The sequence below is a fragment of the Dipodomys merriami genome, unplaced genomic scaffold (assembly GCF_024711535.1).
Source record: "Dipodomys merriami isolate MVZ:Mamm:240054 unplaced genomic scaffold, mDipMer1.0.p SCAF_3, whole genome shotgun sequence".
Taxonomy (NCBI): Eukaryota; Metazoa; Chordata; class Mammalia; order Rodentia; family Heteromyidae; genus Dipodomys; species Dipodomys merriami.
The window spans coordinates 28,947,501-28,962,730 of NW_027204492.1; the positions used below are offsets into that span (position 1 = coordinate 28,947,501).

The window sequence follows — 15,230 nt, forward strand, 5'->3', positions numbered from 1 at the left end:
GAAGTAGAGCTATGGCTCAAAGTGGTAGAGCTCTAGATTTGAGCAAAGAACTTAGATACAGCATGCAGGCCCCAAATTCAAGCACCACAATCTACAAATAATAAAAATAAAAATAATAAAAATAAAATAAAAAATAAAAGAAGTTTAATGACCTAACCTACCTAATATCTCCATTTAGTCTATATCAGCAAGTTACGTTAGCTCATAGTTGGGTAAAATCATCTAACACAAACTCTATTTTATCATAAAACGTTGAATTTATTGAAAAGATTAAAATTCAAAGTACAAAGTCAGATTTCTATTAATGTGTACTTATTTCACATCAGTGTAAAGTTGAAAAAATCATAAGACCATGATTAAAGTTAAGGATCATCTATATTTTATCATAGTAAAAAAATATGCAGGGTTATGAACGTAATTCAGCATGCCCTGCATGTGTAAGACCCTGAGTTCAATTCCTAACACCAGAAAAAAAATACACACACAGAGACACTTAAAAATACAATCTCCAAATGTTTAACTAGAAAATACATGTGATTTATGTGTATAATATACCTAGACATATACATATATAAGTGGTGACTACACTTACTAAGGTATCTAGGTTAGCCAGGCACCAGTGGCTCATGCCTGTAATCCTAGCTACTCAGAAGGTTGAGATCTGAGGATCAAGGTTCAGAGTCAGCGCCAGCAGGAAAGTCTGTGAGACTCTTATCTCCAATTAATCACAGAAAAAGCCACAAGTAATGCTGTGGCTCAAGTGGTAGAATGCTTCCCTTGGGCAACAGAGCTCAGGGAAACCACCCAGAGGTAGGGTTCAAGCCTCAAGACCAGAAAAACAAGCATCTAAATGCTCTTTACATTTCAGGTAGTGTAGTGATTTGAAGCATAGACTATGTAGCCAAACTGCCAAGTTCCTATCCCTGTCCTGTTGGCAAGTTACTTAATGTGTTTCTCATTTTCTCATCTACAACATGAGGATGATAATAGTAACCTATTGCAAAGGGTACTACTAAAAGGTCTGCATGAGTCATTACAGGTAAAGTGCTTAGAACAGGGCCTTAGCATTAGAACTACTACTGAAACCTAGCTGTTTTCTTTGAGACAAAAATGCTTCTCAGCAGTTGCTTGGTTTTCTGTGAAACTTCTTTGTACTCTCAGGCTTTGGGACAGAACATATATCTCTTTCTGCCCTCCTTAGGTTTCTTAGTGGTTGACCACTGACTTCATAAAGGGAAGTGGGAAGGAGGAAGAAGATTCTTCCAGCCGGCAAACCCCAGCTGGCTGCCGGTGGTTTATGCCTGTCATCCTAGCTAATCAGGAAGCTGAGATCTGAGGATCACAGTTAGAAGCTACCCTGGGCAGGAAAATCTGTGAGACTCTCATCTCCAGTTAACTACCAAAAAGCCAGAAATGGAGCTGTGGCTCAAGTGGTAGAGTGCCAGCTTTGAACACAAAAGCTCAGGCACACAGGCTCCTGAATTCAAACCCCAGCATCAGCACCAAAAACAAAACAACAACAACAAATCCTGTAAATCCCAAGCTCTCACCATATCACAGTGTCCTGTGTGAATAAGAAGTTAACAAAATTGATATTATGGTGATGAATGATAGGGATTTTTGCTTGGCTTACAGCTTTTGCTTTCTCCTGTCCAATGTCAGGAGCTGGCAGAGATATGCATATTTCGGGAAAAATTAAAGAAATCCCAAATCACAAGTGAGTCATCGGGCTTCTTTCCTCACATCCACTCAGTCATCAACTCCAGTCTATTTTTTTCTTGCAACATCTTTCCAAATCAGTCCAATCACACTAAAATGCTCTGTTGAGCCCTCCAAAGTGGGTGGACATAAGTATGGAGGTGTACACAGCACATCTTCCTTTTTTCTTTTTTTCTTTCTTGTTCCTTTTCCTTTTTTCTTGTCTTTCCTTTCTCGTTCCTTCACTTCCCTCCCTTCCTTTCCTTCCTACCTGCCTCTTTCCTGCCCTCCATCCCTAATTCCCTTCTTCTCTCCCTCCCTCCTTTCCTACATTCCCTTTTGTTTTCACTGACTATAAACTCACGGACTGGATCATAAGACAAGTGCTCTGTCACTTGAGCCATATCTTTTTGCGTTCATTTTTTGCATTTATTCCTGGTCAGTTCTATTTACAATTCCTCTGTAGCTGGAATGACATGCTCACACACATCCAGAACTTCCTGTTGATATGGAGTGTTGCCAACTTTTGACCCAGATCCTTCTGATCTCTACCTCCCAAGTAGCTAGGATTACAGATGTGAGCCACCATGCCTAGCCCACAGTACATCTTTCTCTCCTCTCCCCTCCACCTTTTTTTTTTTGAATTACCATACATTTACAACACGGTACATTTGTTTTATGGGGGGGCAGTACTGAGGTTTGAACTTATGGCCTCATGTTAGCTCATGCTTGTTTGTCTGATGCAGTCCCACTTGAGCCACACTTCCAGCTCTGCTTTATGCTGGTTATTTGGGATGGAGTCTATTATAAACTTTTACTGCTCAGGCTGGCCTCAAATTGCAATCTTCTACATCTCAGCCTCTTAAGTAAGATTGCACATGTGAGCCATGGGAACCTAGCTCAACACAGCACATCTTTCAAATGGACCCCTGTACCCCATGATTCCCATGGAAGTTCAGTGGCTCCCCCACTAAAACATGTGTCCTTTCTTGCTTCTCCTCCAGTGTCATTTCCCTCAGGTTGCACACTACCCAGGGCCTCCAAGAACAAGTAACATTTTTCTGTGCGGATTGATTTTGCCAACATTGCTTCCTGCCAAGCCAGGCTCCTGGTTCTCTGCTCTTACAATCCCCCTACATGGGAAATCATGTCTCTACCTTCTCAAATCCCACCCTTTCTGAAGGTCTAGCTCAAGTCGGAGCTCTTCTGTACACAACTACTAACTTTCATAGCTTCCTCTCTTCTGTTTGCCTATGGGCACTTACTGCTTGCAGTACATGGTCTTATAAAGTCAGTATGTAATATATGACCACTTGCTGTTATTTTTTTTTCAGCCATGGGGCTTGAACTCAGGGCCTGGGGACTGTCCCTGAGCAATTCTGTTCAAGGTGAACACTCTAGCACTTTCAGACACAGCTCCACCTCCTGTTTTCTGGTCATAACCTGGAGATAAGAGTCTCACAATACTTAGGTGCTGGTGGCTCACAGTTGTAATCCTAGCTACTCAGGAGGCTGAGATCTAATGGTCTCAGTTCAAAGCCAGCCCAGGTAGGAAAAGTTCATGAGACTCTTATTTACCATTTAAATACCTAAAAACTGGAAATAGAGCTGTACCTCAAAGTGGTAGCGTGCTTGCTTTGAGCAAAAGAGCTCAAGGACAGAGTCCAGGCCCTGAGTTTAAGTTCCTCAACTGCCAAAAAAAAAACAAAAACCAAAAGCCAAATACCAAAAAATGTCTCACAGACTTTCCTGTCCAGCCTCCTGAGTAGCTAGGATTATAGGCATGAGCCAATAGTGCCTGGCTCACTTGCTTCTTCATAAATCCTCTGCACATAATTTCAAGGGTCCTGACCAGTCTTTTCCTGCTACCTTGGGAAGCACCCCATTTTTCTGTCGGCCAAGGACTCCCCTCAATCCCAATTAGAGGCACTAAGTTCAGCAGTGAAGGACATGGCCTCTCAGGCTGCTGGGGTTAGAAGACTAGTTTCTCCACTCTGTTTGAAGAAGAGTCTCAGCCTTACTGTGCCACAGCTTGGGTTGTTTGTAAGGATTAAATGAAAGATAAGCAAAGCACTTAGAAAATCGAAAGGCAGAGTAAACAGTATATAAATGCTAGCTATTATTAAGACATGCCCAATGTGGGCTCTATTGAGTTACAGACTAAACTAAGTTGGTAACCTTATCAGTCTTCTGGTTTCAGATTTTTTTTTAATCTTATCAATCGCATTTATTTTCATAAATTTCTACTCTAAGGAAATTTACCATGTTGAAATCACCAGTGATCATTTAGTTTGTGTGACAATAGTTTTCAGGTGTTCTGTGTTCTTTTAAGAGAGTCTTTGTATATAACCCATATAGGCTTAAAACTCATCACCCTCTGCCTCTACATCCTGGAATTACAGGTGTCATCATACCCAGCACCGAATCATTTCTAAACACTCTAGAAGATCAGGACTGGAGCACTTCAAAATTAAGGAGGTCAGCTTCTTCATTTCACTGATAAAACTGTGGCACACAGAGGAGAAAATGACTAGCTCAGAGTCTTCCAGCAGAAAGCATCAGAAACACTGAAATCCAAATCAGAGTATCTAATAATATTGAATGCTTTCTCTACCATGCCTTTGAGACTTTGAATGGGGAGAGTTTCTACATTCTAAGTAACCAAGTTACCAACAAACCACTGTGACAAAACTAAGTTAGGTGTTGACAGTATTGTCTCAAAGGCCAGCTATTGTTTCAGCTGTGTGGGGGTGAGAGGTTGTAGGAGGGAGGATGCTGGAGTGGCACATGGAGTAATGAAATGGGTGATATTAGTTAAGTCTCTTCCTATTTGTCGACTGCAGTTTCCCCATATGTGTATGTAAATCACGTGTCACCAAAGAAACTAAAGGTGCTTTGGAGGCATGCACTGTGGTAATTCGCTAAGGTCCTAAGTACTTTCTCAGCTTGATTTAGCATTAAACAAAGCAAACATGTGAATAAGTATTGAAAGGTGATGGTGTAGTTCAGATGGCAGAGCACTTGCCTAGCCATGTATGAGACTCTTAGTTCCATTCCCAGCAGCACAACAAAAATATTGACTGACTGATGGCTCATGTCTGTAATCATAGCTACTCGGGCAGGAAGCTGAGATCTAAGGATTGAGGTTCAAAGCCAGCCTGGGTAGGAGAGTCCCTGAGACTCTTATCCCTAATTAACCACAAAAAGCCCGAAATGGAGCTTTGGCTCAAGTGGTAGAACACTAGCCTTGAAAACACACACACACACACACACAGACACACACACACACACACAGACACACACACACACACACACACACACACACACACACGTTCTGGGTTCAATCCCCAAGACCAGCCACAAACAAAATATATGGATTTACAAACTACAAGCATAGAGGTCTCTACCACATGTCACCTTTTCAGAGACACCCTCCCACTCTATTTACAATGACAAAGTCTCTTCCATATTTGGTGTCACAATGCAAGCATTTTACATTTTCTGTCTCTCTGTCAACAGCACATTCGCTCCACAAGGCAGGGGCTTAGTCCCTTGGGTTCACAGAAACATGCCTAGCCCCCTAAAACACTGCCTGCCAGAGCTCAGTGTATATACATGCTGTTGATGGAATCAGTGGATGGCATGGAAATTTCTTAATTACATTTTAGAATTGATTTTCAAAACACAGCACACTGGTTACAATGCAATAAGCAAACTGTTGGCCTATGTGATAATAAAACTTATAAGCTGGGTGTGGTGGTGCACACCTGTAATCCTAGCATTGTGGTGGCGGAGGCAGGATGATGTGAAGCTCCAAACCAGCAGGAGCTACATAGCAAGATCTTAAGCTCAAAAAGTCAAATATTGATGGTGAAGAGGATTCTCTCTCTGTCTCTCTCTCTCCGTCTCTGTCTGTCTGTCTGTCTGTCTGTCTGTCTGTCTGTCTCTCTCTCTCTCTCTCTCTCTCTCTCTCTCTCTCTCTCTCTCTATATCATAATGAAACTTTCCAGACAGTGTTTGTTAAAGGGGAGAGAAGAGAGGGGGATGGGAACATAATGGACGGGGTGAACTTGTTCCTAATACACTATACACATGTATGGAATTATCCCAATGCAACCCTTCGTAGTATTCATGTATGATGAATTAAAAAATAAATTGTAAGTACTTAAAATGCAATCAGTCAATAAATATAATTTATAAAACACGGAGCTACCACTATAATCCAAAATGCCCAGAGGCCACGCGTGTCAGGCACAGCCCATGAAGACATTATTAACGTTCAATTTTCCCAGCAAGTCAGCCAAGTGGATCAATTCAAAGTTGCTGCACAAGAGTGTGGTGAATACAGAAACTTCCTGAATTATCGTTGCATTTCCCATAAACTTGAGATTATTCTAAAAGATAAAGTTTATTAAAGGATTGGGGGGTCACCTGCCAGAATGCTGCGTGGGGGTTTCTCTGTGGACGTGGAGAAACTGCAGATGTTCTCACATCGTGTTTCTACAGGGGCGGGACCTTCTGAGGTTCTGTTCCACATCCACTGCTAAACTCCCGAGAAACCATCTTCGCGACCCAGAAACTTCCCAGCTTGCCTGAGCTGGGATCCTGGCCCCTGTTGGTCTGTCATTCTCGTCCCCCTATCATCTGAAGCTCACAAGCAAAGTCACCCACATATTTTAGTCCCGCCCCCAGGCGCCTGCCCCCTCTCCCCCGGGTTCTTCCCAACTACGCACGGGAAGTGAGGATCCAGCAATTCGCTGTCCTCGGACTCCGCCAGCGCGCTTGGGAAAACCCCGCCGCCGCTCCCGGGTCCCTCACGTCCAGTGCAGTCGGAGCGCTAAAGCCTGACAGGCTGACATGGCCGAATTCTACAGAGGGTCTCGAGGACACGTCCCAAGCAGTCGTCGCGTCGCATCCCGTCGTACCGCTCGACCCTGGGGTCCTCCTTCGCGGGCCTTTCCGTTGCGACCACCTCCCTCAATTCCCCCCGGCCGCCACTGGCGACCCGGAGTCACACGCACTCACCTGAGAGCTCGGCGTTTGCGCAGAGCAGCAGTGCCCACAGTCCGCAGAGCCGTGCCGGCCGCTCCATGCAGCCCCTCGCCTTGCCTCGCGTCGCCGCGGAGGCCGGCCTGGCCCAGCCTGAGGAGTCTCCGCCTCCACCGCTCGGTTCAGCTCCTCGCCTTTCCTCTCGCCTCCCGCTCCCACTTCCCGGCTCCGCCGCCCTGGAGGCTTAGGGGGCGGTGCAGACGGGAAAGACGCCCCGCCTACGACCGCAGGTTACCTGAGCCGGGCAGCGCAGGCGCTGGGGGGCGGGGCGCCGCGGATGCCACACCTGGCACAGCCCTGCCGTCCTGCACCTGCCTGTCCCGAATCCCTTCTCGGACCAAACACAATTTCCTCAACCACATCGCAGCCCAGCTCCACAGCCTCCCCAGCTGCTGCCCTCCTTCCTTGTGGCCACCAGGCAACTATGTTGGAGTCATGGTAGTGGGGCAGCGGAGGGGCCCAAAGGCTGTGCCCTGGTGAACACTAGGGCTGGGTCATCTAGAGAAAGAACCTCAGCCTGGGACTCTGGAAACCTGGCTACCAAGCTTGGCCCTCTGAGCCTTTTGTTGTGTAAGCTCTGACTCAAAGGCAATTACTATAAGCAGTCCTACTTCATTAGGAGGACTTGAAAGGCCATAAAGGGGACGTGGCTCAGTGCTTTATAAAAAGGCCAAACTGTATATTTAAAACCTGTTCATATATCAAATTAAGTCAGATTTCTTTCTGTTTCTTTCTTGCTTGCTTGCTTGCTTTTTTTTTTTTTTTTCAGATCCTGGAACTTTAACTCAGGCCCCAAGTGCTGCACCTTAGCTTGTTTGCTCAAAGCTGACACTGGCTCTACCACTTTGAGCCACAGCTCCACTTCTGACTTTTTGGTGGGTAATTGGCGATGAGTCTCATGAACTTTCCTGCCTAAGCTGGATTTGAACTACGATCCTCAGAGCTCAGCCTCCTGAATAGCTAGGATTACAGGCATGAGCCACAACTGGTACCCAGCTTGAGTGAGATTTTTAAAAGAGCATTTCAAGTATCATGCGACGTACCTGCATTTTTGAAAGCACACGACAGGATACACTCTGGAGACCACATATTCAGAACATGATATTGGGTGCCTGTGAGGGTCAGTGAGGTTGGGGAGGAAGGAAAATGACAATCATGAATTTCCTTCCTGATGGAACAAATCACTAGAAATCTTGCAACTTCAAATGGTTTGATTGTGTTAGAACTCCTGTGGTCAGATTTTTCACTGAGCTAAAACTAAGGTGTAGGCAAGGTTACAGTTCTGGGAATTCTATGGGAGAATCTGTTTCCCATATTTTTCAGCTTCTAGACACAGCCACATTCTTTGGCTTGTTGCTGTGTGGCCAGACCCCTGAGTATTCCCCTTTTACATTTCTTTCTTTGGCTCTGACCCTTCTATCTTGATTTCCCCTTAGAAAAAAGACCCCCTAGGGTCTAGCTTGGTGGTACAAGCCTGTAATCCCAGCACACAGGAGGGTGAAGCATGAGGGTTTGGAGTTCAAGGCCAGCCTCGGCTACATAGCAAGACCCAGCCTCAAAAAAAATCCAAAAGGAAAAATCCTGAATGATTTCAACCTTGTGATTACGCTGAGCCTACCAAATGATCCACAATAATCTCTTTCATCTCAGAAGATTTGATTGAGTCATATTTACAAAGTCATTTTTGCTATGTCAGGTACCACTTCCTTGTTACCTTAGTAGGTTGGGGATTAAGACATAATTGAAACAAGCATATCTTCTGTCACTCTTCTGAAAAAGCCAAGTCAGGATGAATGATGACTAATGAAGGTGTCTACTATTCAAATTAAGCCTATATGTACACCTGAAACAAGTTGTAAAAATAAATAGAGCAATAAGGGTTAGGAGTGTACCTTAGTGGTAGAATACTTGTGGAGAGCACATGTATACACGCTAGTGTGCACACACATGCACACACACACACACACACACACACACACACACTAATAAAAAGCCTTATATCTAGTCTTGACCTTACCCAGAGGCCACTGCAATGTTTAACGTAGCCAAACAAAGACTATGCTCTTGGAATGAAAGTCCTCAGGTTCAATAAATATTTATAAAGACCTTCCAGTAAATGTGGAAGACAGTTTTTAAATACCAACTCTGGCTGTGGAGGAAGGTGTGTCTTTCAGGGATAGAGTATGTGCTTAGCATGCTAGGCTCTGGGTTCCATTCCCAGCACCCTCAAAAAACAACAGCAACAACAACAACTATGGAAGGGGCAACAAAGGGTTCTAGAAGGAAAGCCTACTTGCACTGAATCTTGGGATAGTGATTGCAGTTAAAGGTTCAGTATAAATCCTTTCAGTAATATATGTGTGTATATACATGTATATATGGGACTGAATAAAATGTTTATGAGAACAACCATCATAGTCTGTAGAATTAGATACGTTACTATTAGGTTTTTTTTGGTCAGTTGATTTGTGGGGCTTGAACTCTGAGCTTGGGCGTTGTCCCTCAGCATTTCAGCTGAAGGCTAGTGTTCTACCAATTGAGCCACAGCGCCACTTCTGGCTTTCTGGTGGTTAATGGAGATGAGTCTCACAGACTTTCCTGCCCAGGCTGGCTTTGAACCCTGATCCTCAGATCTCAGCCTCCTGAGTAGTTAGGGGTTACAGACATGAGCCACCGGTGCCTGGCTACTATTAGTTTTTAAATCCCTCTGTAAATAGGTCACTACTCTCTTCTCCAAGGCCTCCCTGTCCCCCTTCACCTCAGACCTATACTTGTTGACATTTGCTATAAACATTATCCAATAAGTTTGTAATAACATTTCTAAAATGTTAGGTCATCTGCCTTAAAAGGAGTCTCCAGTTAGAAAGGAACCCCTGAGGACTGGCTGACTGTTACGATGGGCACTGCCTGGCATAGGAGCAAGCAAGCGTTTAATATAACATGGCCTATAATGGCAGTACATGTGAAACTGAGAGTTGTGATATATCAGGAGCCCTGAGAACTCAAATAGTGGAAGGAAAAAAACAAATGTGTGGTGAGGGACCTGCTTTCCTTTCACCAAGCTAATTCTGGCCTACTGTCCTTGAGTAAGACTATATAACCAGTTCTCTTTCTTTCTGACCCTAAAGATCCAACAACAATTTTTTAAGGTGAAGTTTTAAGGGAGACAGGAAGGTTAAGAATTCTGTTTCTGTGTCATAAAACCATTATGTGTACTCTTTGTGTACTTTTGTGCAAATATGCAGTTTGAATTTGGCCACTGCCCCTGGTCAACAAGATGAAGACAGATGGAAAGCTTTCCAGGAACTGCAGTAAACAAACAAGTCACAGTTTGGCTTTGAGTAATCAAAATCTTAAGACAACAGCAATGTTAACCCTTGGAGCCCTGCTGATTTGAGCATGAGACTACCTGTGACTTCTTGCAAACTTTGGCGATTGAGGGCAGAAGTTCTGGGCTGATCCATGAATCTATGCCATTTTTTAGCTGTTCTAATCCTCATATTTCTCATGGAGGCTTCCCCCTTTTCTATAAATAATGGTGGAAAGGTACAAAGACAAGATATTTGACAGGAAAGAAAGCTTCTACTCTTTCCAAAACTCAGGTATCCCTCTAGACAGTAAGAAATATCCTCAGGAGTTCAAAGGACATGGGTTACAGTTGCTAGGGCTTGGCAGTTCCAACTAGCAGTTTCTGAGGGTAATGAATGAAGAAAAGACCATGCAGTGAATTATAATTATTTTATCTTTGGGGAGAAATGATTTTTTTTTTTGCTGGTCCTAGGGCTTGGGCTTTGTCCCTGACCCTCTCTGTGCTCAACACTAACACTCTACTACTTGAGCGGCAGTGCCACTTCCAGCATATTCTGTTTATGTGGTACTGAGGAATCGAACCCAGGGCTTCATGCATGCTAGGCAAGCACTCTACCATGAAGCCATATTCTCAGCCCTGGGAGGAATGAATTTTGACCAACAGAAAAGGTAAAACTGCCCATATCACCTCTCGACCTCTGCTTTTTATAGGCTCAGATTGCAGGGAGATAAGGGTAGCTTTAACGGAGTTACAGGAAAATTAACAAAAATGGCACATTCTAAGAAGTAGAGAACAAGGAATCAGGGAAGTACTGAGGTGGGCCATTAGATCAAGGATGGCAGGAATCACTGAGATAAGTAAATGCAGGATTCCTCCTGTCTTTTTACAGGATTGCTGCAGAAAGTCAAACACTGACACACAATCTGTGTTTTCTACTGGTAGCATTCAAACACCAGTCAATTTTCCTGCAGCCAGTCACAGCCCCCACAGGGCTCTTGAGTTCTCACAATGGCTCAAGTGTTAGAATACCTGCTTCACAAGTGCAAGACTCTGAGTTCAAACCCTGTCAAGAAGAAAAAAAGGAAGGACACAGACACCAACATACTCTATGAGGCCACTGTCCCTGAGCTTCTTTTTGCTGAAAGTTAGTACTCTACCATTGAGCCACAGCATCACTTTTGGCTTTTTCTGTGATTAATTAACAATGAGTCTCATAGACTTTCCTGCCTGAGCTGGCTTTGAACCATGATCCTCAGAGCTCAGCCTCCTGAGTAACTAGGATTATAGGCATGAGCTACTGGTGCCAGCTTTACTTCTGGTTTTTTTTTTTTTTTTGGTGATTAATTGGAGATGAAAAACTCAGAACTGTGCCTAGCATATAGCACTTACTTAATAAATACATTTTACTGAATAAATAAATAGTACTTTGTTAGGTATTGTGGATACCAACCGATGAATAAATGGAAACAATTTCTCCTAATGGGAAGTTCCTAAGAGAAGGATGCCAAAAACAAACAGACTAATGACAAATACATTCATCTGTGGGACACATTTAGTAGGACATACAAATGTAGCTGGAATTGCCTATTTGTTTTCTGGTGCTGAGGATTGAATCCAGGGTCTTCAAGTGCTCTAACTTGAGCTATGTTCAAACCCTGGATTTCCTTTTAAAAGTTTCTTGGAGTAGGTGGTCATTGAGTTAAGCCTTGAAGGATGATCAGGACCAGAATAAGAAACAGAGTAGAGGGGATAAGAACAGACAGAAGGCTTTTATTTTGGTGGTACTAGGGTTTGAACTCAGGACCTTGTGCTTGCTAGGTAGGTGCTCTAACACTAGAAACACATGGGTCAGTCACCACACAGACATGGGTCACAAAAGAAGACTTTTCGAACAAGGTGGTGACATAATAAAAATGGTATTTAGGAGAGCAATTTTGTTTTTTGTTGGTTGTGGGGCTTGAACTCTGGGCTTGGGCGCTGTCCCTGCACTCTTTAGCTCAAGGTGAGCACTCTACCGCGTGAGCCACAGCACCACTTCCAGTTTTCTAGTGGTTTTTATTGGAGATAAGAGTCAAGAGTCTCATGGCCTTTCCTGCTCGGGCTGGCTTTGAACCATGATCCTCAGATTTCAGCCTCCTGATAGCTCGGATTACAGGCGTCAACCACCGGCACCCTGCTAGGAGACCAATTTTTGTCTGGAGCCAGAGGCAGGAGTAGGGTTGAGATAAAGGAAAGATGAACGAAGGCTAGCTGTAGTGTTACTAGCCAGAGATAGAAGCAGCCTCTATGTAAACTGCAAGTCAACTTACTCAAAACTTAGGGGTTGGAGCTGGGAACGTGGCTCAATGATAGAGTACTTGCCTCGCATGCATGAGGCCTGAGTTCGATTCCTCAGCACCACATAAATAGAAAAGTCTGGAAGTGGTGCTGTGGCTCAAGTGGTAGTGCTAGCCTTGAGCTGAAGAGCTCAGGGACAGCGCCTAGGCCCACAGTTCAAGCCCCACGACTGACAAAATAAACAAAACAAAACAAAACAAAAAAACCTTAGTGGATGTGTGACTGATTCTTGCCTAGACAAAACTACTTAGGGAGCCGTTCTATGAAAAAATACCGAGGGCCTTGAACCCCCATTGTATCTTGCTCATGAAAACATTCTATATTCTTTTCTATCCTGTACAGATGCTTGCTGGTCTCCTTCTCTTCAGACTGTATGCTTTTCCTTTCTGTAATCCAGCCAGCTGTGCTTGCCAGCACTCCATCTCCTTAAAGAGGAAAAATGTCTAGCTGGGCACCAGTCGCTCAAGCCTGTGATCATAGCTACTCAGGAGGCTGAAGGCTGAGGATCACAGTTCAAAGCCAGTCTGGGCAGAAAGTCCATGAGATTCTTATCTCCAATTAATCATTAAAAAAATGGATGCACAGCTGCGGCTCAAGTTGTAGAGCACTAGCTAGCCTTGAGCTGAAAAAACTCAGGGATACCCATGCCCTGAGTTCAATCCCAGGACTCTCCCCCACCCCCCTACCTCCCCCACAAAAAAGGAAGAACTTCTGTGGGTGAGCATACAAGGCTCCTTCCTTGGTTTTGGGTTGGTGAGCTGTGGTAACTACCACTAGGTAAGCATCTGAGGCGGATCTTCTATAATTCCTTCCCTAAACTCTCAGCACCATGCATGTAGAGACTTTCTTAGGTCCTGCTCCTTTTGCTGGTGCAGGTAGGACTGGTCAAATTCGTGTTCACTGTCAAGAGTAACTTGTACCATTCAGCGTCTTTGCATTAAAGTTGCAGCCTCTGGGTTCCTTGGTTTAAACATTCAAATATACCATTTGCATGTTAGTTGCTTACACCTTCTAGCCCAGAAAGATCTCCATTGTTTGCCTGGACAGGAGAAGGTAATAATATTTACATTTAACCAAAGAAAACTCTTGCCTCTGTCCACAATGGTTCTCCTAGAAGGGGGGACTCTTTGCATACCAACAACTCTGTTGCAGGAATCAACACTCTTATTTGCATATCCTAATTGCATTTTCAGAGATCACTTTGCATACCTGACGTTTGGATAGATCCTAATGCAAACAAGGAGTCCAGGGCTCCCTTAGAAAATCCTAGCCTTTCATGAGCAGCTAAATCCATCCCACTGTAGTCCCCAAGTTACCCCATCTCTCCACACCTCTTTACCTATGTGGTCTTTCTGACCAGTAGTCAGAGAACTAGTGATTTGATGCTGTGTTGTGGTTTGATGCTATGTGTGGCTGTGTGAACTCTGGACTAAGACACAAGGCTAATCATTTCACTCTTCTGCATCCCCAGTTCCCAAGCCAGTGTCAAATCTTGCGAATTTGATGAACTTTGTTTCATAATACCATGTATTGTTTAGTTTTATAAATGTTCCTTGGATGTTAGTCTATATTCTCCAACTACTTGTCCCACATTCTATAGATGTCTATTAAATAAATTTCATGAGTTCAATACAATTGTAGATCTCTTCTCTTCTCTCCTCTTCTTTTCCCTTGTGCTTCTACTGAGGCTTGAATGCTTGTACTCAGGACCTGGGCACTATCCCTGAGCTTCTTTTGCTCAAGGTTAACTCTCTACCACTTAAGCCACAGCTCTACTTTACACTTTAGGATTTTTAAAAAAGTAACTTATTAGAGAGGAGTCTTCCAGGTTTTCCTGTACAGGCTGGCTTTGAACTTTGATCCTCAGATCTCAGGTCCCTCAGTAGCAAGGATTACAGGCATGAACCACTGGCATCCTGCTTTTGATCTTTTGAAAGAATGTCTTGCTATGTAGTCCAGGCTGGCCTTGGCATCCTGACCATTTTATTTATAGGTATGTGTCACTATACCTTGCTACTTACTGTTTCTTTTTTTAAAAAAAGTGATTTGACCTACCAATTATTGAGAGATGTGTGAAAATCTCTCTATATAATACAATGGTGAATTTTTCAAGCTATAAGTCTGTTTACTTTTATGTGTATTTTGCATCAAATGCACACACATCTGTAATCTTTATAGCTTTCTAGTGAAACAAACCATCCATCACTAAGAAGCAACTTTTATTAATCTAATCCAGTACTCCTTTTTGCATTAAAGTTTATTGTAACTAGTGGTAGTATATCTTCATAAGCTTTCCTTTGGTTGACATGTGGTTGGTATATTTTCCTGTATTGTTACTTTCTTTTGGTGCCATTATGTTTGAGGTCTGCTCTCAGAACAACATAAAGTAAAATTTATTTTTGCCATCCAGTGGAAAAATCATTGTCTTTTAACTGAAGAATTTGCCTCATTCACATTTACTTGTTTTTAAAATGGCCCATGCTGACATTTACTAATAATCATTTCGTGCAGCCTGTCAGCTGAATCTAGCCCACAGACCTGAATTCATGTTTTCCTTAGCCTTCACAATATTAAAAATCAATGCATTCCATACAAAGTCTACATTTCCCATTTCATTAATATGGCTCTTCCTGCAAGTACATATGCCCCATCTGTATTCCTCTTCCCAAAGCCCCCAGCACTCCTTGGCTCCTTGTTAGCACATGCTAAGAACTGAACTTCTCAGCTAAGGCATTGCACTTTGGTTCTCAGCAGACTGGGGGTTCCAGGGTTCAGTTTCTTCTTTGGTAAATGAGATGGGTTCCAGAAGTCCTGCTTCAGCCCAGCTCTTGGAGGC

The 15,230-nt window shown here is 43.5% G+C and overlaps 1 protein-coding gene across 3 annotated transcripts in view; it reads right to left on the reverse strand.

Moving 5' to 3' along the window:
* The window catches only part of Il13ra1 (interleukin 13 receptor subunit alpha 1), a 77,284-nt gene extending 70,383 nt beyond the window's left edge, over positions 1–6,901 (reverse strand). For all 3 annotated transcript variants that reach the window (XM_070039847.1, XM_070039846.1, XM_070039845.1), the window contains exon 1: positions 6,724–6,901. In XM_070039847.1, coding sequence (XP_069895948.1) covers positions 6,724–6,790 — 67 coding nt within the window. In that variant the 5' untranslated portion in view covers positions 6,791–6,901. The remainder of the gene's footprint in view (positions 1–6,723) is intronic.
* Positions 6,902–15,230: the final 8,329 nt, after the last annotated feature.